The 23,109-nt window shown below is 41.8% G+C and overlaps 1 protein-coding gene across 1 annotated transcript in view; it reads left to right on the top strand.

Annotated features, from left to right (window-relative positions):
- Positions 1 to 20,656, top strand: part of exoc4 (exocyst complex component 4) — a 192,899-nt gene extending 172,243 nt beyond the window's left edge. Inside the window, exon 20 of the mRNA XM_033614666.2 lies at positions 19,829 to 20,656. Within this exon, the coding sequence (XP_033470557.1) occupies positions 19,829 to 20,066 (238 nt within the window). The 3' untranslated portion in view covers positions 20,067 to 20,656. The remainder of the gene's footprint in view (positions 1 to 19,828) is intronic.
- Positions 20,657 to 23,109: the final 2,453 nt, after the last annotated feature.

Raw genomic sequence — 23,109 nt, 5'->3', positions numbered from 1 at the left:
GTAACCCTTCAGACATGGTACCTAGATCCTTGCGTTTCCAGCACACTCACTGCTCTATCCAGCACTCACTGTATTTCCTCATTACCGGTGACACATAGGGAAGTCTGCACCTCGTTTATCATCCAAAGAACAAGACTGCACGCCAACATTTTCAGAACAACATCAAACAGGCTGGAGTGAGAGTTTCTCTCCATGGGATATTTAAAAATTGCAGGTTTTTGCAGTTAGTCCCTCTCAGACAAGCTCAGGGGTTTAGTGTTGCCGGAGCCCACGGGAACGGCGCTCTGCTTTGTTTTGTTAGTTTTCTTAGAGTGAGGATTAGAATATATGCTGTTCACATAACCTGGTCGAAATTGATATATACAAATGCTCCACCTTTTAGTACCAGATCTGTGTACATGGCACCCCAGCAGAGGGGTGAGCAAAAATGGGGACAGTACAGAACAGTTCCATTGGTACCATCCACAACTTTTTATAGTGGAAATGGAAGCAAAGCGTCCCAAACTGAACTGAACCGTAACGTACCGCTTGGTGGAAACGCGGCTTTAGTTCTATGTGATTCGAGAGCAGAGCAGAGGAGCAGAATTGCTGGTTGACTGCACCTTGTTAAAAATTGTATTTTTGTTATTACAGAAAAAGGAAAGACAAAGCACCAAACACAGATAACATTGGGTACTGGTACTAAATTCAAGGTACCAGCACTGGTACTGGTATTAGTTTAAACTTGAATGGTACCCAACCCTAGTTAGAACACGAGTCATAGAAACAACAGTGACCCCATTATAGTAGGTGGTGGTTTATGCAACCTCAAAAGCAACAGTTGCCGTCTGCTATAAAACGGAAAGAAGCTTAGGCAACTATGTATGGTTGAAGCAGAAAGTACCATGACATTTCCACCATTAATTGATGCAGAAAAGGCACAAATTGATGCGTAAATATTCACCAGAGCGCAAGAAATGAAGTGTGGACCACCAGACCCCTGCTTCTTGTGTCCCACATTTTTTTTAATCTTTTTATTGCATTTATTCCTTTATTTGTATCTATTTATGTTGACATTTTGAGTCTTACTTTTGGCATTTTTTTGTCTTGTCTCGTTTTAACGTTATCCTTTCTTTACCTTTACCGTAGTTTTGTCTTACTTTTGTTTGATAGGACTGCTTGGCTTTCTGTTGATATGTTTCCTGAGTATCCTGGTCCCGCTTTTACTTAGTCATTAAAGTGTGTAATCTCTGTTTTCGTGCTGTATAATTTAAGTTATTATTTTTATTATTATTATATTGAAATAAAACCTACACGTTGCCGTGACAAGCTTCTTCCATGACCTGCTCAAGGCTTGATTTTGACTCTAAAGAACAGCTGAAAGCCAATGTTCATGGTTTGAGAACAATAAATAAAACTCTAACAGAGTGATTTGTTATTAATTTTGGTCTTTCTACTTTGTTAATTCTAAGGCAGCATTTCAACTATCTGCTGCTGCGCAGCTTTCCTAACCTCAGTCTCGCTGCATCTAATATTTGTTGTTGTGTTTACCCGCGCCTGCCATGTTGTGTTGTAGGGTTAATTAGCTTCTTTTCACGGCTGTTGGAATCCTTACGAGTTTGTCATATGTTTGAATGGATAGGTGCTGTCTGTGTTTGGACATCGCTATTGTTTGTAATATGCCGGTATTGCAAGCCAAGTTTCCCCTCTGGAGAAAAAAATAAAAATAAAAAAACTAAGAAGGAAACTGAAATGACCTGAACTGTACTGGATGTGGAGGACCATTGATTAGTATGTTATTTCTACCCTCTGTCAACTTTGATTATGGAGAAATGCCAGTGATGGCTTCTCTGTCTTTTCTCTCTCTCTCTCCCGCTCTCTGATTACGAGGCGTGGGTGGTGTGGAGGTGTTGATTGGGAATTGCAGAGCGCATTGTTTACACATTCATGGCTTTTTGGATTGGCCGGCCTCCGGCTCCAAGACACACATACACACATCACACCCCACACACACACAGCCACATACACACATGTAATATGTAGCCCTTGCTCTTACCCTTGCACAGACACCAATCAGCATTTTGAAATCACCATATTTATGTTTAGGGTGTGAATATTCATAAAGTATGCTCCATAGCTCCCACCTGCGAGTGACCATAAGGTCTGTATAAGATCAAGTATGTTGGAGATAAAATTATGCATCTCTGGCTCACAAAATATGAATATTTTTAGGTGTACTTTTCAAAAGACGTACACTCTGCTATACAATTATTTCTTACATCTGCATGAGTAAACCATACATGTCAAACTGTATACAATGGGTGCAAAGTGTACAAGCTCATATACTCATAAAACCTGAGTCTCTAATTTATTATACCTGTTTGACTGAGCTTATTGAATAGAAAACTGTCAAAAAGAAATGATCTACTGGAATGTTGTGAAAGTGTTTCAGCCCGCCCACGAAATTGTGCCTTTTCAGTGAAGTGGATGCCTGATATCAGACAGGATTGTCAACTCGTTACTCTCAGTTTGCATCTTCAGTCTGACATTCTGACCAATTTCTGTGGAGGAGGGGGGTTTGATTTTCCCTAACCAATCACTAGTCCAAGATATCCACCTGAATCTACTGTCATTTCAAGTTGACAGTGATTTGAAGCCCTGCCAACATGGTCTTAAGAGTGGGGCTGAGTGAAGTAAAACAAACTGCGATGTGGGGCGATGTTGTGAGTGGGTATAGCTGCAGCTGGAACGTGACCTGGGGTGTCATTTATAAAAACTGCGTACACACAAAACAAGTCCTGAAAGTGGCGTAAACCACTTCCTGCATAAAAGTTGTGATCGATAAAATCAGACTTGATGGTAGAAACTTTGACCGATGCTTACAAACATTTTGGAGATGGGAAATTGGCGACACAGATGGTGAGGTGGAAGCCTGATAGATATAGATATTTTTTGGTGCATGACATTTTTGGCTTTTGTCCGAATGTACATATTCAGTATGGATCCTACACAGTTTTATAGGTGAGACCCCGGCCCACTAGCTACATGACTGGCCCACCACACCTACACCTCAGTCCATGATCAAACTCCTTTGCCCATTGGTCTGGAAGTGAAAGCCCTGAAAAACATGCTAAGTTAGCATTTAGCTAGCTGTGAAGTGTTAGGTTACAAGAAATGCAGGGTTAGTATAAGGGTTACACCTTGTTACCTGTAAGGTGGACCATGTCTTCATGTATAATTTTATATTATAAAGTGGGTGGCACTGTAGAAAAGTGGTTAGCATTGTTACCTCACAGCAAGAGGGTTCCTGGTTCGAACCACATGGGCAGGGGGACTCAAACCCTATGATGGGGGAGCCCTTCTGTGTGGAGATTCTATGTTCTCCCCGTGTCAGCGTGGGTTTTCTTTGGGTACTCCAGCTTCCTCCCACAGTCCAAAGACATGCAGGTTAACTGGTGACTCTAAATTGGTTATTGGTGTGAATGTGAGTGTGAATGGTTGTCTGTCTCTAGGTGTCAGCCCTGTGATAGTCTGGCGACCTGTCCAGGGTGTACCCTGCCTCTCACCCAATGTCAGCTGGGATAGGCTCCAGCACACCCGTGACCCCTAACAGGATAAGCGGTTATGGAAAATGAATGAATGAAAATGGAATATTGTTATGTTTGGCCAGATTTTTATTCACTGCAATGTTGCATTGTGACAGGTTTCAAGTAACTGTGGTGTTGGTGGGTTTGTCTTTTAGTGGTGGTGGGCAGGCTTTGTAGGCTTTTGTTGTGTAGGCTTCAAACAGAATGTGGAACTATACATGTCCCTGATACTGAGAGAGCATGCAGTCAGCTTGACATCTCTTGACAACAGCTCGGCAATAGTGCTAGTGCTGCCAACGGCACTAATTGTATAATCGTTACTACCCCTTGCAGCGCTCATTGGACCATTTTTGTATTTTCAACCGAGAAACCACTCTTTCATGTCATGATGCCAGACAAATTGGTCTCCTCCGTGGAGTGGGCGGGTTCAAAGGTCTAGACCCAGGCAGGTCAAGTGGTACACTGTAGTACCAACAGTTGAAAATGAGTAGCACAAATACAGAGGAGTTCTCTTGTGTTTTGGAGAATCAATCATTTAGCAGCTAAAACCTCTCTAAGTCATAGATATTGAAAGATCGGCTCCACATCGAAACATGTAACAGTACTGTTGTAAAGATGCTGAGAAGGAACACTAACGTTAGCCAACCAAGATCAGCAGTGAAGAGGCAGGCTGAGGAAGACAGACTAAAAGCAGAATATTCAACAGTATTTTATTACCACCTCTGAAGATACAGGAGTGAAATGAGGAGAGGAAGTGATCGCAGCAGGAAGCCTGCTTTTGAGAAAGACTGCAGATGCTTGCCTGTGTAACCATGTACTTTTATGTTCCTGTGTGTGTGTGTGTGTGTGTGTGTGTGTGCGTGTGTTACGGCTGTTTTTCTGCATCTGCTGTGCTTGTATGGGAAAGGGAGAGATGAGAGAGACCTGGACAAGGGCACAGTAATAACCACTGATCTGAGTTAAAACTAAGGAGAGGCCCGGTAACCAGCACTGCAGAACTCATGAAGACACACACACACACTCCCTCTCACACACACCCTCTCGCTCATAGATTGGGAAGAATGATGGGGAAACAGTGCCACCTTGTGGTTGAATCCATGTTCTTATACAGTGTAATAGTGTGAAAACCTACAGTATGTCCGTTGTTAGGGTTTGTTGTTGTTGGCAGGGTGTTAAAGCTCACATATGTGTGTGTTAGCATGTGTGTTTGTATGGAGAGGTCCTACAGTGGTCTCTTGTCTCTCAGTCTGAAATTTGGCAGCGATACCAGCTCATGGGTCAAGGTCACACACACATACACACACACCTCAGCACTGACACACACAGACCATCTGCTCAGAAACAGTTGAGGGGCTCAGACCTATTCTGCAGAACTGTGTGTCACTGCAATGTCACATCTGTGTGTGTGTGTGTGTGTGTGTGTGTGTGTGTGTGTATTGACTGCACCCTCAACCTTGTCACTCCATTGATCTCCTTTCATTGTCCCGTGTGTCCACTTTCTCTGTCTTTATGCTGATTTCTGGTTTCTTGACAGAAGCTGAGATGAGATAACAGTGATGTGTTGGTGAATCTTTTATCAAACCACAACTGAAAACGCAACAACAAAACTTTCAAAAACTTAGTGTTGCCTGGCAACAGCCCACTCCAAGCCTATGGAGAAAGTTGTGACTTATTTTTCCTTGGCAACATATTTAGTAACCTCAAATAGAGATGTGAAATAATTAGCTGTCACTGAAATTTAATATCCAAGCACATATAGTCTCCTTGGTTGTTGTTTGTTAGCAGTGCTAGCCTTACAGTTAGACCTTACTGCCTAAGAAATGGCTGTTTTAATCTTGTAACTGCTCACAACTTTTTTGGTTTCTTCTTTTTACCTGTCAACCAGTTCAATTCAGCTCTGCATGTGTATGGTAAGATAGCTGTTGATTAGTTTTCTGTTGATAGACCAATCATTTCAGCACTTACTGTTTCAGATCAGGTAAGCTTAGAGACTGGCTTAATGTCATGAGTCCACACCAGTTATCAAAGCATAGGATCATTGGAAAATGTGTGTGTGACTGCTTTCAAATCCACACAAGTCCAGCAAACCACAAACTGCGCACTACAGACCCAAAATGTCTTCTATTGTTCAATATACTTCTTTCTGAATAAACAGTAGTTTGTATCTCTTCAGATACACTGAGCTGCTATTACCACACCACTTCTTGAGAGCCACCTCGCCAGTTGGAGAGGCATAACCATGGTAACCAGCTAATGAGCTTTGAAGCCAATTTTCATAGAGGCCAAACCGTGTAACTACAACTTCTGAGTCCGTAGCATGATGCCATTTCCTGTAGACTTCCTTGGGAAAGACACGTCTGTTAGTCAGTGACTACATTTTTATGAGCATCCCACCCCTGCGAAATGGCTATTTTCACTATCTGGATTTAATCCATTTGATCTGCTAACATTTAGAACTGCCGCAAAAAGGGCTAAAGCAGAAGTAGCTGGTTCGGCTGGTGGAAGTCTCTCTTGCTCTTTTGGCCCTGGATCTGGGTAATTATACACTTATGAAGTCAAACTATTTTAGCTTCACGCGCCACTTTCATAGGAATGAGCAGGACCTCACCTTCAATGCTGCATCCAGTTCTTTTTATACATTCATGACCGTAGTCCATGCCAACCTCAGCTCTACCAGCATCTGTAAGCATTATGAAAAATGTGAACCAGTGGTGACCTCAGTGTGTAATGTTATGTCAAAGCATAGACATAGACTGACCTCCTATTTCTGTGTGTCACAGGCATCTTTGTTGCCAGATAATGCTTAAATTAGCAAATGCTAACATTAGCATGCTAACAAGCTTATGTTTAGCGGGTATGATTTTTGTGTGTACCAAATTTCATGGCACATCATCCAAATAGTTTTTGAAATATTTCAGTCAGGAACAAAGCGGTGAAGTGACCGACCTGTCCCTAAAGCCACACCACTACCACGACTAACAAAAAGCCCAAATCATGTTGTATCCATTACAAATCTCAATAGTTACATGATGTTGGTGCATTCCATTCGCACTGGGGAGTTGGACTTTCTGAGTTACCATTCGGAAAATTAAACTTGAACGCCCCCAAAGTCGAATTTCCAACTTGGAAAGAAGGTTTGAATCCCAACAAACCCGACCTCAAGGTCCAAGATGGCTGCCCTGTGAATTAACAGTAGTGAAAGCTGTAGTGATGTAGTGGTTATTAGCACTTCTTTATTATTTGTGTTTCATCAAAACAGTCGTACACAGTGCTGTCCAACGTCTTGTCTACTTCTATGGACATGATGCCACTTTGTATGTGCAAAACACAGCATAATGCGTTGTTAACAACTGGTAATGCTAATCTGGCTTGAACAACATGTTGGTTTTCCAGTTTGTTAACTGGAAAACGATCAACACAGGTATGATGTTATTCCCAGCTCCAACTTACGTGGTAAATGGAATACAGCATACATCATCTAGGAAACACTTCACATAGTGTTTCCTAAACTGCACATCAGGCGGCAAACTCATGACCAAAGTTATTCAACCTGAGAACAGTATCTATTATAAATTTACGTTACAGGGGTGCCTTGATCGTTGTCTGTTGTTGTGAACGTTTCCATCAATACCACATTGCATTGTGGTATTGCACTGTTGAACTTTTGGTTTCATATTAAGGGCTCAGACATACTAAAGAGTCCTACAGACTGTTTAAGCCTATTAAATAGCATATAAATATTGCATTTTGGATGCAGCCATGGATTCAGCCTTTAAAGACCATTCTATTACAATATGTTTTTTTTACTGCAGCACAGTGTTAGCCCGAGCCTCTGAGAGCACAGGCGCTCCACACCACAGACACAACACTGTGTGTACACAGACTTGTCCTACAGCAGAGGTAGATGTAAATAAATGTGTACATGTTTGTCTGTGTAAATATATTCTATGTCTGACGCAGCAGCATTTAAGGTATGTTTTTCCAGACACCCTGAGACATGACAAACTCAAAACACACACTCACTAACACCAACACACATACGGTGTTGCTCTGAGCTGCGCGGTGACCCATGTAGGCAGGTTGCAGGGCTGTCACAACATCCCGAGCTAACTCGCAAGCCCCTTAGCCCGTAGCTAGGCTAAACACCAGCCTGACAGGCTCACCGTGGAGATGCCCCAGAGTTCAGCCCGTCACACCCACCTGTCTGCTACTGGAAATTACTACAGTGTGCGGGTGTACATGTGTGAATTGTACAAGAACCTTGTGTACTGCACATTGTCCCGAAGTGTACCGCCCCAGCCCCTGCGCGTCTCTAAGATGCGGTGTGTGCGCACCGGCAAATAAACTGCCTTTGGTTTTGTGTGCATGTGTGTCTAAACCCCTGTGTGTGTGTGTGTCGAGGTGACAGGCTGGTGTGTCTACAGAGAATGTGGTAATAAGTACAGTTGACGGCCGTGTCAGGAGGTAGTGGGTGTCAACAGATAAAACTGTTTGTATTTAGGCCTGGCCTCAGTACACTGTCACTTCGCTCAGCTTCTGTCTTCCTTCCTGTCACCTTGTGTCTCTCTCTTTATCTCTCTCTTTCTCCTCTCTCGGTCCCCTTTTCTTCACTTTTCTCTCCCTGTCTTTTTTTCCTCTTACCGTCCAACCACCACCTCTGCTGAATTGTTTTTCTCTCCATTACCTTCTTCTTCCAGCCCCTCCCTTCCTCTGCCCCTGTTTTCTGTGTGTGGATGCGCAAAATGCCGCTTGATGATGGTCCTACTGCTGATGAAGCCTGTCTATCCATGCAGTGTGAGTGCGTACGTGCGTGTGTGCACCTTGCAGCTTGATGACGCTGGTCTTTGCTGATGAAGCCAGAGTGTGTCTGTGTGTGTGTGTGTGTGTGTTTGTTGTGCATGGCGCAGCATGATGGGACTGGTCTTTGCTGATGAAGCTTTCGTCTCCGTGTCTCTGCAGACCTTTCCTCATTACCAGATGAGAGACAAACGTGCTGCTTTGGAGGGAGAAAGAGACAGAAGGAGGCAGAGAGAGATCATTTAGAGAGAGATTTTAACAGGATGTATAGACTGAGACTACATCCACCCTAAGCTGGCCAATTTTGAAAACTACATTTACATGTCAAATTAATACACTTGTGTCTTTTCATCCTTTGTGTGAAGACCCCTCTTCTTTTAGAGCCAAAGGTGTTGCAAGATTTATCTCTATTTTTTAAACTCTAAATGTAGGGATGCATTGATGAATCGGCCAAACACCAGTATCGGCTAATATTCACCCTGTTAATTGCCATTGACCTGTCGACAGATGACATTATTGTAAGATGGCATTCGCTAAAGGAAGTGGCCGATGTTTTCCTGTCATGTCACATCAGTTTTGCACAGGCTAAAAAGCAGGGCTTGAGAAAAATGCCATCCTAGGGACAATAGAAAACCAGTTTAGGAAGAACAGAGATCTCTACTGGGATGCCCTCGGGAGTCCGCCGGGCTTTGAAGCCAATTTTTGTAGTGGCCAAACAGCAGAATTACAACTTCCGAGTCTGTCACGTGATGCCATTGGTGCCTAAAAACTTTTCCCCATAGACTTACATTGTGAAAGACATGCCTGTAAATCACTGGATACATTTTCATGCGCGTCACAACCACCCCAACACTATGTCACTTAGTTAACATGTAGAATATCTAGAAGAGCCGCAAGATTAAACCATTTAATCCCCATTCAAGTTAGAGGAGTGCTAAACCGCTAAAGCTGACTTGGCTGGCGGAAGTCTTAAGTGTGCTTGCTTTATGGGCCCAGTGATGTGAAAGCAGCGCTGATCATCCAGGTAGTTTTAAACACAGCAGTTGTACCTTTTTTTGATGTGCCAGTGAGCAGCTTTAGAAGGAATGACCAAGGCCCCGCCTCTGTCACTGTATCCAGGTCTCTTTATAGATCCATGGGTTGCATTGAGTTATATTATGCTGTGTTCAGGATCTATTCCGTTAAAATGAGTATTGGGCAAAGTTAATTTAACTCTCTCATGATGTGTTCTCATGAATTTATGAATATAATTTAGTTTTTGGTGAGAAATTTGAATACAGTTGTTTGAAGGAGACATTCACAGCAATATGAAATAGGTGTTAGAGAGGGAATTATAATATATTCTACACACTGAAAAGACTTTTGAAGCAGTTTTTTTTTTTTTTTTTTTCAGGTGAAAGAAGTTTATATTCAAGGTTGTTTCATAAATTTGTATAAATAAATCTGGCTCATTCAAAGATCTTTAACACAGCCAAATTTTTTATAATAAAGATTTCTCTGTTTCCCTTGGCCAAAAGGAGGAATACGTAACAACAAAAACAAAGACAACGACAAACCCATTGGTATCAGCTGTCAGCCAAATTGTTATTTTAAACATCGATATCAGTATCGGCCCAGATTTTCACAATTGGTGCACCCTTATCTAAATTTATACCAAGAGAGATAAAGGAACTGAAAAGCCCCATTGTTGGTGTCAGTCGCCCCGGTATCTGTTACTGCAGCAACAAGTCTTGGTTCACAGCTGATGGAGAGATTCACCCACAGTCTCTCATCCTTCCTCCTCTTCCTCCTTCCTCACTCCATCGATCCCCCAACTAACTAACGTGTTGTTCCAAACCGGCTGACAGAGGCAGCCTGTAATGGCCTTAATATTATACACGCCGGAAATGAGGGGGGGATGAATTGTGCTGATTCTCGTCTTTCTTGTGCTTTTCTCCTCTCTCATCCTCTCTGTCTTTGTCTCTTCCTCCCCCCCCCACTCTCCCTCTTTCCCTCCATGTTTCTCATACATATCTGTCTGTCCTATGCTGCATCCACGCATCATAAATTTACTTAATATTCTTTGTATACAAGGGAAGGGAGGGAGGTGGCTAATTAAAATTTAATAGAATAGCGCACCATGGAGGCATGTTGATGCATACACACACACGCACGCTGATTACTAAAGCACTGCTCTTGTAGATGGGACTTGGGGTGGAAGCAGGTGGAAATTGGTAAAATTAGTGCGTGTGGAAGGAGAGGGAGACACAGAGGGAGGCTGAAGGCCATAAATAGAGAAAGACTTTCAGGAAGAAAGCAATCAAAACAACAATTCACTTTGGTTTTGCGGACAAAAAAGAATGCCTGTTTCATTAACTAGCTGCATCTTTAACGGATAAAAGGAAGTGTATGTTTGTGTGGTAGCGCGCGTGTGTCACTGGGGGTTCTTTCTTGATGGCGGGGCGCCGAGAGATTTTAATCTTATTAACAGCCCTTACCCTGTTTGGCAAATGGCTTTCCAACTGCTTGGGTAATGAACTGTTTGAAAGTGTTTTCAGCACACGCTAACATACATCACTCAGACACATATAGACACACACACACACACACACACAAACACACCTTTCTCTTTCTGAACAGGCCCCCTCCCCTTTGTACTGAGCAGAGGCCAGATTGCCAGCTGTCGTCACGACTCAGACACAAACACACACACTCACACACACACACACACACACACACACACACACACACACACACACACACTAACAGCTGACAGTCTCACACACTGCCTCTTCCTGTGGGTGCAGCTTTTCTGTTTTGATATTAGATGTTACAGAAAGGACAACAAACCACACAGTGGATTTAGCATCCCATCTTCAGTTATAAATGAGCATCAGTGGATCGGCTTTTAACAAATCCTGTGTGGGGTTTTTTTTTTCGCCTAAATGCATCACTGCCAAGTGAATTATAGTTGCTATTATGCTGTAGTTAAGCCCTGTTTTATAGCACTGATGAGGTATTTTTTTACTTTCACTTGGCGGCTGCAGCATCAACAGATGGATCCCAGAGCTTTCCAGCTACTTTTACTATTTTATTAGACAAATTGTTTTTTGTTTGCTTTTTTTCGACTGGAGGAAAAAATGTCCAAACAGAATGCGGTGTCTGTCAAAGTGGCTGCAGTCATGATTTGAGTTTTCAGCAGGGATGTTTGTTGTTAATTTCCCACTGTGTGCATAACTTACTCGTCTACCAGAAGGGGCTTTTTAATTGAAACGGGGAGCTGAGCCTACATACTTGTCAGTCAGTGAGCCTACACAAACGCAGCAACAAGAAGTTGGAGATAATTTGTAGTGGAAACTGTTACTTTTTTTTTTTTTTGGATTTTAAATGTGCATCTATCAAGTACATAAAACCCTCAGCTTGTTCCAGCTCACACTGAGCGACAGGCAAATGCACCTTTGACAGACTGCTAATCCATCACAGGGCTGACACATATAGACAGACACACTCACCTTTAAGGTACGGTTTTTGCCTAGGTTCTTCACATTGATGTTCAAAGCGACCTTTATCTGACATCAGTGTGAACTTGCAGCCAATAATTTCACATACATGTGTGTTAGAGTGACAACAAAGAATGTCTGATTTGCAAAACAGTGATTTGAGGGAAAAAAATGAATTACATATTGATGTAAGCTTCATCTCCCCGATGATTGGCGTAGTAGGAAGGTCTGATGATGCCCTTTGGCATATATGTAGCCTTGTGCTTCTGTTTGGAAGAGTGTGTAGCATATTTCTGGAGGAATGGCCCTTCAGAGCAATGGGCATTTATAATGGGTGAAACTATTACCTGAGAAACAAAAGTGGCCTAGATCTGTTTGGAAAAATTCGGGTTTCTGTGTCGACACGTCTCTGAAGATATTCTATCTGTGTCACATGAGAGCGAAACAATCCGATTACTAATGTGAACGTAGCCTTAAGACCAGTTTAAACCAAAGAATCACTAAGAGAAGATGTGTAACTGGAAACTACTTGCAATGCGCTGGTCTGCAATGTTTTGAAAACATGCCAGTTTACTCCAATGCAACTCTACAAGGTGTATCATCTCTATGCAACAATTCTATACTTCTGTTCTGATTTCCAGCTTTTCAGGCTTATTTTGTGGCTGAATAGAATTTGTAGCTTCCAAAAATATGAGTCAGGATAGTGATAGTTGCTACAGTTGCATTTCTAGTCATGACAAAATAACAAAAGACCTGAGCTTCAGAAGTTTTCATAATAAATATGTCACGGTAATCCAAATAACCTGCGCCAATGAATCAGTCTATGAGGTGGCTGTGTGTGTGTGTGTGTGTGTGTGTGTGTGTGTGTGTGTGTGTGTGTGTGTGCGTGTGTGTGTGACATGTGCACATACAGTGAGCAAAAGCAACAGCCAACTATCCAACACCAACACACTATGAGGACAAAGACCGACATATGTGTCAAAAGCCGCAGGGACTTAAAAGAGATTAACTTTGGCCATAGGCTATTGTCAGAGAGTACTGCAAGCAAATACACCGTCAGCGGACTCAGCTACAAGCCGATTGGCTGTTGAAACAGGTGACATGCCTTATGTTCCGAAACCTGCCACTGCCGACTAGACAAACTGAGTTGCAGGTGACACCATCAGCTGGTTTGAGTTGAGCTGAGACGGACCAGTTCACACCACTGCAACTTTACTCTGCGATGTTCTATATCAGTTTCATGTCGTCACAAATCTTTGCTCTGAACTGGGCTTTAGACTCTCCATTAATCCTAACTGCATGTCTTTGGACCCACAAACCACAGCAAATAACCATTATCTAAAAACAACAAATTAAACTGTATCCACAAACACTTAGCACACACCCACTGCACAGATGTCAACAATAATTATGCCCCATTAGAAAGTTAGAATAAATCAATTTCGGGTAGTCAGGTTCAGTTTTGCTCCTGTTTATTGTTAAAAATCAACAGTTTCTTTCCTCTGCTGAGCTGCGTCCCATTGAGAGCCGAGGATGGGTATTTGAAAGACGAAGGCCTTGTGTTAAAAGCATCTTCCCTCAACAAAAGAAATTTGTGTTGTGTTCAGTGATATGTGTTTTTCCCATTAGATCATATAACGAGGCGATTTGCCTCAAGCGTGCAGCTAATCGCCGGGTCTGGGGAACGGAATGGTAATGCATTTGGAGCTGATGTTTTGCTGTGTTTTTGAGGTGAATGCGCCAGCACTTAAACACATACTGAGCAGATACAAACAGATTCAAAGCAGATTCACATTCAGCGGCACCAGCATTTAGACATTTACACAAATACACGGCACATTTCATTATGAGATAAAACCACATGTGGGACTCATCTTTTTCCGCTCCTTTCTTCTGTCTTGCCCCCGGTTAAGGAGTAAACCAATGTGACCCTCATCAATATTGACAAGCGTATTCATGAAATGAGCTCAAGGATGGAAAAATGAACAGACCTTGGAGAGAAATTGAGAGGAGGATGGAGAGGGAGACGGAATGCAAATGCTTCGATGACCAAGGGCATCACTTGTCAGGAGAAGGCCAAAAAACAGATATTATGCACCTCTATTCCTCGCTCATCTCTTCAGTCATCACTCTTTTCCCCTCTCTTTGTATCTTTCCATCTCATTCATTGAACCCCTCCACTACTTTTTCCAGGTCTTTTTTTTTCTCCTGTTGAATCTCTGAAATGACAGCACATAAAACACCTTGGAACAGAAGCTCCCAGAGTGCTCATTAAGGCCTTGTTAGCATCGAAAATGATCATCTCAAGGAGGGAATGGGTCTTGGATGGGCGATGGAGCTAAACAAATGAGATAAAAATATCTTTTCTTACCAAAGTGTCTTTTTACTGCACCATATCAGAAATCACTAAAGACTTGAATCCATTTACTTTCATCTTCCTCTGGCACAGTAAAGAGCTTAACCCCCTTTCTCCAGATGCTTTGATGGACGTAATTAGAAATCACTCTTTCTCTCTGCTGTCACACAAAGAGAAATTTGAAAACAGGTGGACCCAACATATTTTTTTCCTCTCAACACCTCCAAGGCCTTTCATCAGCCTGACAATGCCAGAGTCACAATTATCTCTCCTTGCTGAACGGCAAAGCAGCAGGAGCCACTGCTGCTGAGTGACTGGTACATGCCCTTGGTCAAGGTGGCCAGTTAATGCAAGTAAGGGGAACTTCTTTTGCCTGAAACCGTTTCAGCCCAACATTCGGAGTATAGTCAGTGTCACATGGAGACACAGCCTCATTAAAATGCATATATTGCTGCTCTTGTTACATAGGGAGCCATGACACTGCAGGAGGAGTGGTGTCAGCAGCAGCAGAAGCTTTAGTCCTCCATCTGTGTCCATGCAGGATGCGTTCAGGCACAGTTTGGAGTCTAGGTCGTCTGAATTTTAGCAAATCTCAAAGCCAAACACACAGTCATTGTTGTTAGCTGTATGAAATACTTGCGGTTACGCCATAAACTAGATAAATAATGGACAAAGCTACTGTGACATCACCCACTGGTTTCTGGACGACTATTTTAAAGCCTCGAGTTCAGCATTTTGACCATGGATGTCTTGGAGTTTTTGGAGCCAGAAGTGACTATATTTGAACGAGAGGATGGCGCTGTGGAGAAGCAAGGGGTGCATCTGACCCCTAGACCAGTGGTTCCCAACTGGTCCAGCCATGGGGTTCAGATTTATCCATAGTCATTATTTCAGAGTCCACAGAGTTTATATATTGAGCATCATACTTGGGTTTGGCCATGTCCTTGAGCTAGTTTGCTGTCTCTGTCAAGTAGCTGTCTGTTATTCACTCACTCTACAGCAGGAAACAGCACTTTAAAATAAAAGCTCTTTACCGGAAATTCACAGTATTTCATAAAAAAAAAGGATGTTTTCTACAAACTTGACACATTTGCGAGTCACTTGCGGTCCATTCAGATGGGAACCACTGTCCTAGACTGTAGCGATGCCTTGCAGACACCTGCAGTCACTCAAGCAGCCCCACCTTTAAATCTATGGAACTTTAAGTCTAAATAACATTTAAACTGGTGAGTTATATAAAAATTCACCTCCTGTACAGTTATCACAAACGAAATCAGCCACAGAGACCCAAACTGTTTTAGTCCCAGGTATTACGTTTTCAGGTTGTCCATAGGTACGTACGTCTGAACGTCCATCCATCCGTCTGTCTGTCTCATTCTCGTAAATGTGATATCACAGGAATGGCTGGAGGGAATTTCTTCAAATTTGGCACAAACTTCCACTTAAACTCAAGGTCAAAGTTTACTGGGACCTCACCAAATAGTCCAGTTCCTAGTGGGGAGTTATACATTTTTGGAATCGTTAAAACATGAGGAATTGGTAAACTAATGTTTCCATTTTTTTCAAACTCTCTATGGTGGCCATTTTGGATTTTAAATATGGCGAATGTTTAAAACACCTTTTTTTTTTTTTAATGTCAGGTTCCAAGCTATGTAGGTGTTTACTTTTGTTGGCTAACCATACATTTTATTTATCCAGGTATTCACATAAACTAAGAATGATCACTTGGATATGAATTAATTGAATTTGGTGGTGGAGGGTCAAAGGTCAAAGTCACTGTGACCTCATAAAACACTTTTTGGGCTGTAACCCAAGAATACAAATGCTAACATTTCACACAAATGTCTGATAGGATAAAATAATGAGGTCAACTTCACCTTGACATCATAATGCTCTGCAAAAACACTTTTCTGGCCATTACTCAACGCCATATCTCAGGAATAGAAGGGGAGACATTTGGTCGGATACTAAATAGGTGACAATAATCTTGGGTGTCCACCTTGAAACTGCGATGATTGTATAGATCTTATGTGCTGTCGGGTCAAAGATCTGGTTGAAGCATCCACATTTTGCCATTTTTATGAAATCTCGTTAAAGTCATCACTACATGAGTCTGGACAGACATGAATGTAAACTGCATCTTGATTTATTGGTGGAGGCATACCTTTTTTTTCTCCTATTGCTCAAGGCCTCTATCAGTTTACATCCTCTTCTGTACAGTATAGACATGAATTAATTTAATTACCACAGAATCAAAATACAATATTGACAAACATGAACAGATTTGATCCTCACTGTGATGAATTACACAACCAAGCAAATTTCAGGAGTCACCTTATTGATTTTGGTATTGTACAGGAATTAATAGAAACTAAGAGCTGTTAAATGGACCTTGGGGTGAGGTTGTTTAATAAACTAAATTACATATGTAGCTCAGCTCTTTTCCTCTTGCTTTGACTGTATCTACAACTACATTATAGCAGTGTAACATTTAGTGTATCTTTAGAGAATGGGATTTGTCCCATAGCCAGGGGCAGAAAGTGGTGAAATCTATTCTGGTGTGTGCCCTCATTTTGTTGTTCCTGTGTGTGTTTGAGAGCATAATTGTCTGGCCGACACAATCCCTCACACACACACAAACACACACTCTCTAAGGTATTTGACCTGTTTTGCCCCGGAGCAAAGAATAATTGTCTGTCCTGCATCCCAACATCCTCCTGTGCATTACCTTAACGCCAGTTTCTTGCCAAGTGCCAGTGCTTTCTGCAGAGCAATGTGTAAATTGTGTTTGTAACAAGTTACCATCAGACTAGGATCCATATTTATGAATAGACATTGTCTACTCCTCTATACATTGATTCTAATAAGAATTGCATCCTATGCTCTCACACACAGGAGGTCTACCTCTAGATGTTCAGTGAAAAATACTTGCTGACAGCATATATATATAAACACATACACATGGGGCGTCGGTGGCTTGGTGGGTGGGGCGGGCGCCCCGTGTGCTGGGCTGTTGTCAGTCTGGTGCATGAGCTTACACCAGTTTGATTTCATACAAACCAGATGAACTGGCATTTGTCATTATGACACTCTGGCAAATTAAAAAGTAGCCTACATTATTAATCAGTGCCAGCAGCCTCACAGCGTAACTTGTATTGCATTTGTAATGAGCAATATGTCAAAGTGATGATTATAATATTATGTTTGTTTATAAACAGACTAACAGGGCCGCTAATGTCTAAGGCCATGAGCTGAGTACTGGCAACATGAAGGAGACCAAGTTTCAGTAGAAGTGGGAGAGAGGACAAGTGGCACATGTTGTGTTTGTTTTCTAGAAGGTTAAGGTGTTTTTTGAGGTGACGTGATGAGATGTAGCAGAATTACACTCTCAAGAAAACTAAAACTGTACCAATATGGCAACATTTTGGATTTGACTGAGTTGACAAAAGAGATGTCTTAACCTTCTGATCTTCTACTGCACTGTGAACCATCCAGACCTCTCAGGTCTTCTGGGACAGGTCCGCTTTGTGTCCCTAGAGTCAAGACTAAACATGCACAAGCAGCATTTAGTTTTCATGCACCACATATCTGGAACAAACTCCCGGAAAACGTCATCTGTCTCTCACTTCTTTTAAATCAAGGTTGAAAACATATCCGTTTGCCGCTGCCTTTTATTAAATCAAATATTTATTCATTTCTTGCACTGCACTATAATGTTAACTATTTAAATACTTGAAATGATTTTGACTGCACTGCAACTTCAATTCTTGTGTTTTATGAATGTCTTAGTATATTTTAACCTTTTATTTTCTATTCTTAAGTTCTTTACAGTGTGTTTCTTTTGTATCTTGTCTTGATGCCTTTGATGTTTGATGTAGAGCACTTGAATTACATTGCTGTTGAAATGAGCTTTATAAATAAACTTGCCTTGCTTTATCTGGCCGTGAGCAACGCTGTGCACGGTTTAGAGTTTAACTTTTGTTGGACGCCCAATTTCTATTTATTCCAGTTGCTCGCTTTGAAAGCGTCGCAATGGACGAGGAACAGCTGATTCATGAAAGTTGAAATGAAGTTGAAATCTTTGTGACACCCAGTGTGGTAGCTGATGGGGTGGGGATTTGTTTTGTTTTGTTCTTTCTGTGTCCCCTCTCTAAATTTGGAGGTTTTTGCAAGTCCATAAAGCAGTGCAGCCAAACCTCTTTATGAGTTCTTCATTTCCTCAGCAGCAGTTGGATTTGTTAGGCAGATAACTGACCAGCCGATCTAATCAGAGCTGATCATATCCATGGATGAGAGGAGCAGCTGCTGAGAAAACTAGTGTAGAGTACCCTCCGACAGTACGGTGCAATGGATAACTCAACAGTATATATATATTCCAACAGTGCTTCTAAAGGTCTAGCTACATAAATAGAAGATCAAATTCAGTCAGGAACACAGAATTTTTTATTTCCATTTACAGTTTTATATTAGGTGGTATGGCTCTGTTGTTGGGTCTCTCTGCCTTTCCTCACGCCTCTTCCACACGCCTACGTGGAAAGCCAAAGGCAGAGAGAGCACACCTCTCTGCCCTTCCACGCACATACATGGAAAGTCTTAAGGCAGAGAAAGCAAACCTCCTGCCCTTCCATGCGCCTACATGGAAAGCCTAAGGCACGGAGAGCAGCAGCAAAGACCCCTGGGAACAGAACAGAGCAGTGACGAACAGAAATGACATTGATAGTCAGACACAGCATGAAAAGGAGGAGCTGGGGTGGAGGCAGGTTGCAAAGTGGCTTGCAGAGGAAGCAGCAACAGTAGGCAGGTCAGAGCAGTTTAAATATGGCGCCCTGAATGAGATTCACCAATTGGTTGCATAGAAAGGAATCATGTGATCAGTCAGCTGCTCCATCAGTTGATTGGGCTGTTTGAGATCAGCTGATGTAGCTGGGATGTGAGCTGAGCGTGACATCATGTCCTGCCTGAACTAACGCTGTGCTCAATTTGTGGCAGCAGGTGTTATCATGGCGGGCAAATTCTGTATCCTGGTTTAATTTCAAACTGCTCTGAACATTTTTACACCGGCTAAACCCTAAAACACACAGAGTGTCTCTGCTCTTTCTGTGTGGTATATTTGACCTTTATGTCTGATGTTGTAGTGTGTGGTATTCACCAGCGCTCACTCTCCCTTTGTGCTGTATCAGTATGTACTTCATGGTCTTTTTCAAATGGCCCATTGTGGCATCAAGTCCTGGTTAAAGACCTATTAATTCTACACACACACCTCTTTCCTCTTTTGGTTCTGTCAACAGTGTTTTATTAAAACGGTCTCAGTAGTTTGTTGCCTGTGAATGTTTTCCCTCTACCTTCAGCTCCCAGTGGCGGCAGGGTGAGGTCCTTGAAGTCCTTTTTCAGGAAATTGGGCTTGACAGCAACAGCAGTTAGTTTGGCTTCTGTGTTTCCCCTTTGTTGTTGTTGCTCCTTTTGATTCTGCACTGGAATAATACAAAGAGGAATACAAAGTGTTATTAACTTTTTTTTCTCCCCTCCCCTGCTTCACCTCGATTTTCTGTCCTTTTTTATACTGTTTCTTTCTCCACTCTATTTCTTTTTCCATAACCTCCTATTTTCTCTGTCTCTCTCTCTCCATTCAGGCAGTACTATGAGATGCTGTACAACACTGCAGATGAGCTGCTGAATCTGGTGGTGGACCAGGGTGTCCGCTACACCGAGCTGGAGTACATCAACGCCCTGTCCTTACTCCACCGCAGTCAGACAGGTGTGGGGGACCTGAGCACCCAAAACATCCGGCTGCAGAGGCTGAAGGAGATCATCTGTGAGCAGGCCGCCATCAAACAGGCCACCAAGGACAAGAAGATCACTACAGTGTAACGAGAAAAGAGGACAGGGTCCAAAAGGGAGGTTGATCATAGATATAGAAATGTAGATCCTTCATTGGCTGCTGAACCTTCAGTCAATGTTGCCGCCATATTGGAGAGTGTAGGGCTCGCCTTTGAAGAAATGTTGTGTTTTTTTCTGGTTAAAAAGCACTATAATTTTTACATTTCTCTCTCAACTGATTGCAATGAGTCATTTTTCCATTTAAAGGTTTCTGATCTATGTGTTGTCGAAATACAAGTTTTGTTTCCAGTGAATTGGAATCTCAATATTTGGGTTATAATTTATTGTCATAAGGAATTGTGCAGCTCATATTTTTAACCATGGATTAGACTTATTTTCCTGTTAATACATGTGGAGACGTCCCTATACAATAGAATTAAATGTGGTAGTAGACAGCTTTTCAACTAGCTAGCCTGTAGCTTGCTAACACTGTCTGTTTATCATGAACTTTTTGATCCTAACAAAATACAGTAACTTTCACCACCATCATTTTTAAGTGCCACCACAAGAAAACATGTTCTTTGTTTATGTAATATAATGTGCGTTTCGACTGGTTTTCATCTGCACCCTACACAATCCTGGGAAAATGAAGGCTTGCTAAGGTTAGCGCGCTAGCTATGTTAGCTATCTCTGGCAGCAGAAACAAACATCTATGATCTATTGTTTGATAACCTAATCAAAGAATATGTTCTATTCAGATCAAGTAGTTGATGATAAGCAGACAGTGTTAGCTGGCTAGCTCGCTAGCTAGCTGACAGTTGTCTTCCTCCACATTGAATATGTTATACAGTCGTGGTTTTCAAACTCTTTGTGCCCAATACACACCAAAGGGCAAGCCAAAATCTGAAGGCACACCTTTTCTTGTTTGTTTTTAGTCACTAATATCAAATAACAATTGACAACCAACTATTACTCTTGAAATATTTATTAATAAAATGATTCAAGAAATTAATTAAATAAAATTGAATTACTTTTTTTTAGGTAACGTTTGCCTCTTTATTAGAAAATGGGTGTGCATAACATACTGATACAGTCAACTTAAAAATTCATCCATAACTTTTTGTATAGACCCAGTTTAATATTGAAAAAATAATGTTTGGTTATCATAAAATCCTGCGACACACCTATGCCATGGCACACCATTTGAGAACCACTGTTATACAGGGATGTCTCCACAATTATTAGCTGAGATAAGTAAGCCAAATCCATGCTGGAAAAGCAAGTTTTTATAATTCCTGACGAGAAATTATTTACCAGTTACATTAAGTAATTCAGTTCATGTAAGCCTAACACACACTTCTTTCTTGAGCTTCTAGCAGCAATTATAATCTCAATATCAAAATTCTCATTTACTTGAGACAAAACTTTTTTTTTCCTACTACATGTAGATCATAAACCAACAGATATAAACACAACTTATTGCAATTGGTTAAGGAATATAAATGTTATAGAGCTTTATATAAAAAAAAAATACTAGTCTTGCTCTTTCTAATATGATGACCATTTTGACGTATGACTCAAATGAGCTGACACAGTCAATGCTACGTCTACATCTATATGTCTATGGGATATATGACCAATCAAGAAACCTCTGTCCTGCAACTACTGTTTCTGCTCCTTCAGGAACATGTGCGCCATATAATTAGGTCATGTATGCAAGAGTAAAGAATGATAGAGCAAAAACTAGCAGGACAGAGGGTTTTTAAGAATTGGGTTAGAAAACACTGAAATAGAGTCTTTCTCCAGACATACATCACAACGTGTGTGAAATCTGTTGATGGAAAGTGTGTCTTCTCCATTTCATCTCTCTTGGTGTGATGAAACGCACTGTAGTCGAGGGCTGACACAGATATACTTTCCAACTCTGGGCATGTAAGTTATATATATATCAGCGTATGAAGCACTGGCTCACTCTAATTGGGAAGCGGGGTGACAGCCAACACAACTGCAAACTTTGCAAGTTTAGTTTGCCGTGTATCTATGTCATAAGGTAGCCTGTGTTGTCAATTTACACTTTCTAAAAGTCACGACAAATGCAGCTGCCGCGCTTCGACTCCAGCAGTCCCCCCCGCTCGCCGTGACTCCAGCTCCAGATAAAAAGGCGATTGTCTTGGACACTCACCCGAACTTAGGCCCCATCTCATCTCATTTTCCTATTAGATCTAAACTGCTGCTCTCAATTACACCTCTATCTCTCCTCTCCTGGCAGCCCCATGGGCCCACTGATTCTGTCTGCAATAACAGATGCCAGATTAGGCTGTCTGAATGAGGCCACATCTTCCGCCTGCTGCCAATTTGGGTTGGTCCCCAAAGATTCCCCTAGCTGAGAATTGTATCATATCTATGGCTGTTAAAAATCTGTTTATCCGTCTCTTTTTCCTTATAGTTTGTGCAGTAAACTAGTGTGGAAAGTTGTGAGCTGATTTTTTTTATATACAAATTGGACAACAGAGACTGACTAATGAAGATATTTTTGCCGATTTCAGTTTCATCCTTACTTAAAACAGACACAAGGTTTATCTGAAATGTTATTTTTCAAGTCCAGCGTTCCACAGTGGAGTGACTTGCACTTTTGTGCTACTGCTTGTGTGCAGGAATACATTTCATCAGTCATACTCGCTCAATAAAATGAAATGATGCAATTCTGAATCTTTATTTTGTCGTCCCTACTACAAGTCTTTTAACGCAAACCGAACATATAAACTCGATAGGAGATCACAAATCATTCGCCTCCCCGCAACCCTCCCTGTTTTTAGTTCATTAACTTGGGAGAGAAGTACTTAACGAGAGCAGGAGAGGGGAATGGGAGCCTTGTCAATACGGCGGGCCCGGCGCTGGTCTCCCCGAAGCCCACACAGCAATCCATCATAATGACACATAGGCTGGGATCGATGGGAAAACAACCGCGGAGCTGCTGAGGGGTTCGCCTACCACTCTGAAACGAACACTTGGTGTAAAATCTAAAATGTGCTCATTCAGCTGTTCACTTCAGAGCTACTTTTGTAATGTCATACAAGGGAAACTTTAATACAAT

This window comes from Epinephelus lanceolatus, chromosome 23 (assembly GCF_041903045.1).
Source record: "Epinephelus lanceolatus isolate andai-2023 chromosome 23, ASM4190304v1, whole genome shotgun sequence".
NCBI lineage: Eukaryota > Metazoa > Chordata > Actinopteri > Perciformes > Serranidae > Epinephelus > Epinephelus lanceolatus.
This window is presented reverse-complemented; position numbering and strand designations above follow the sequence as displayed.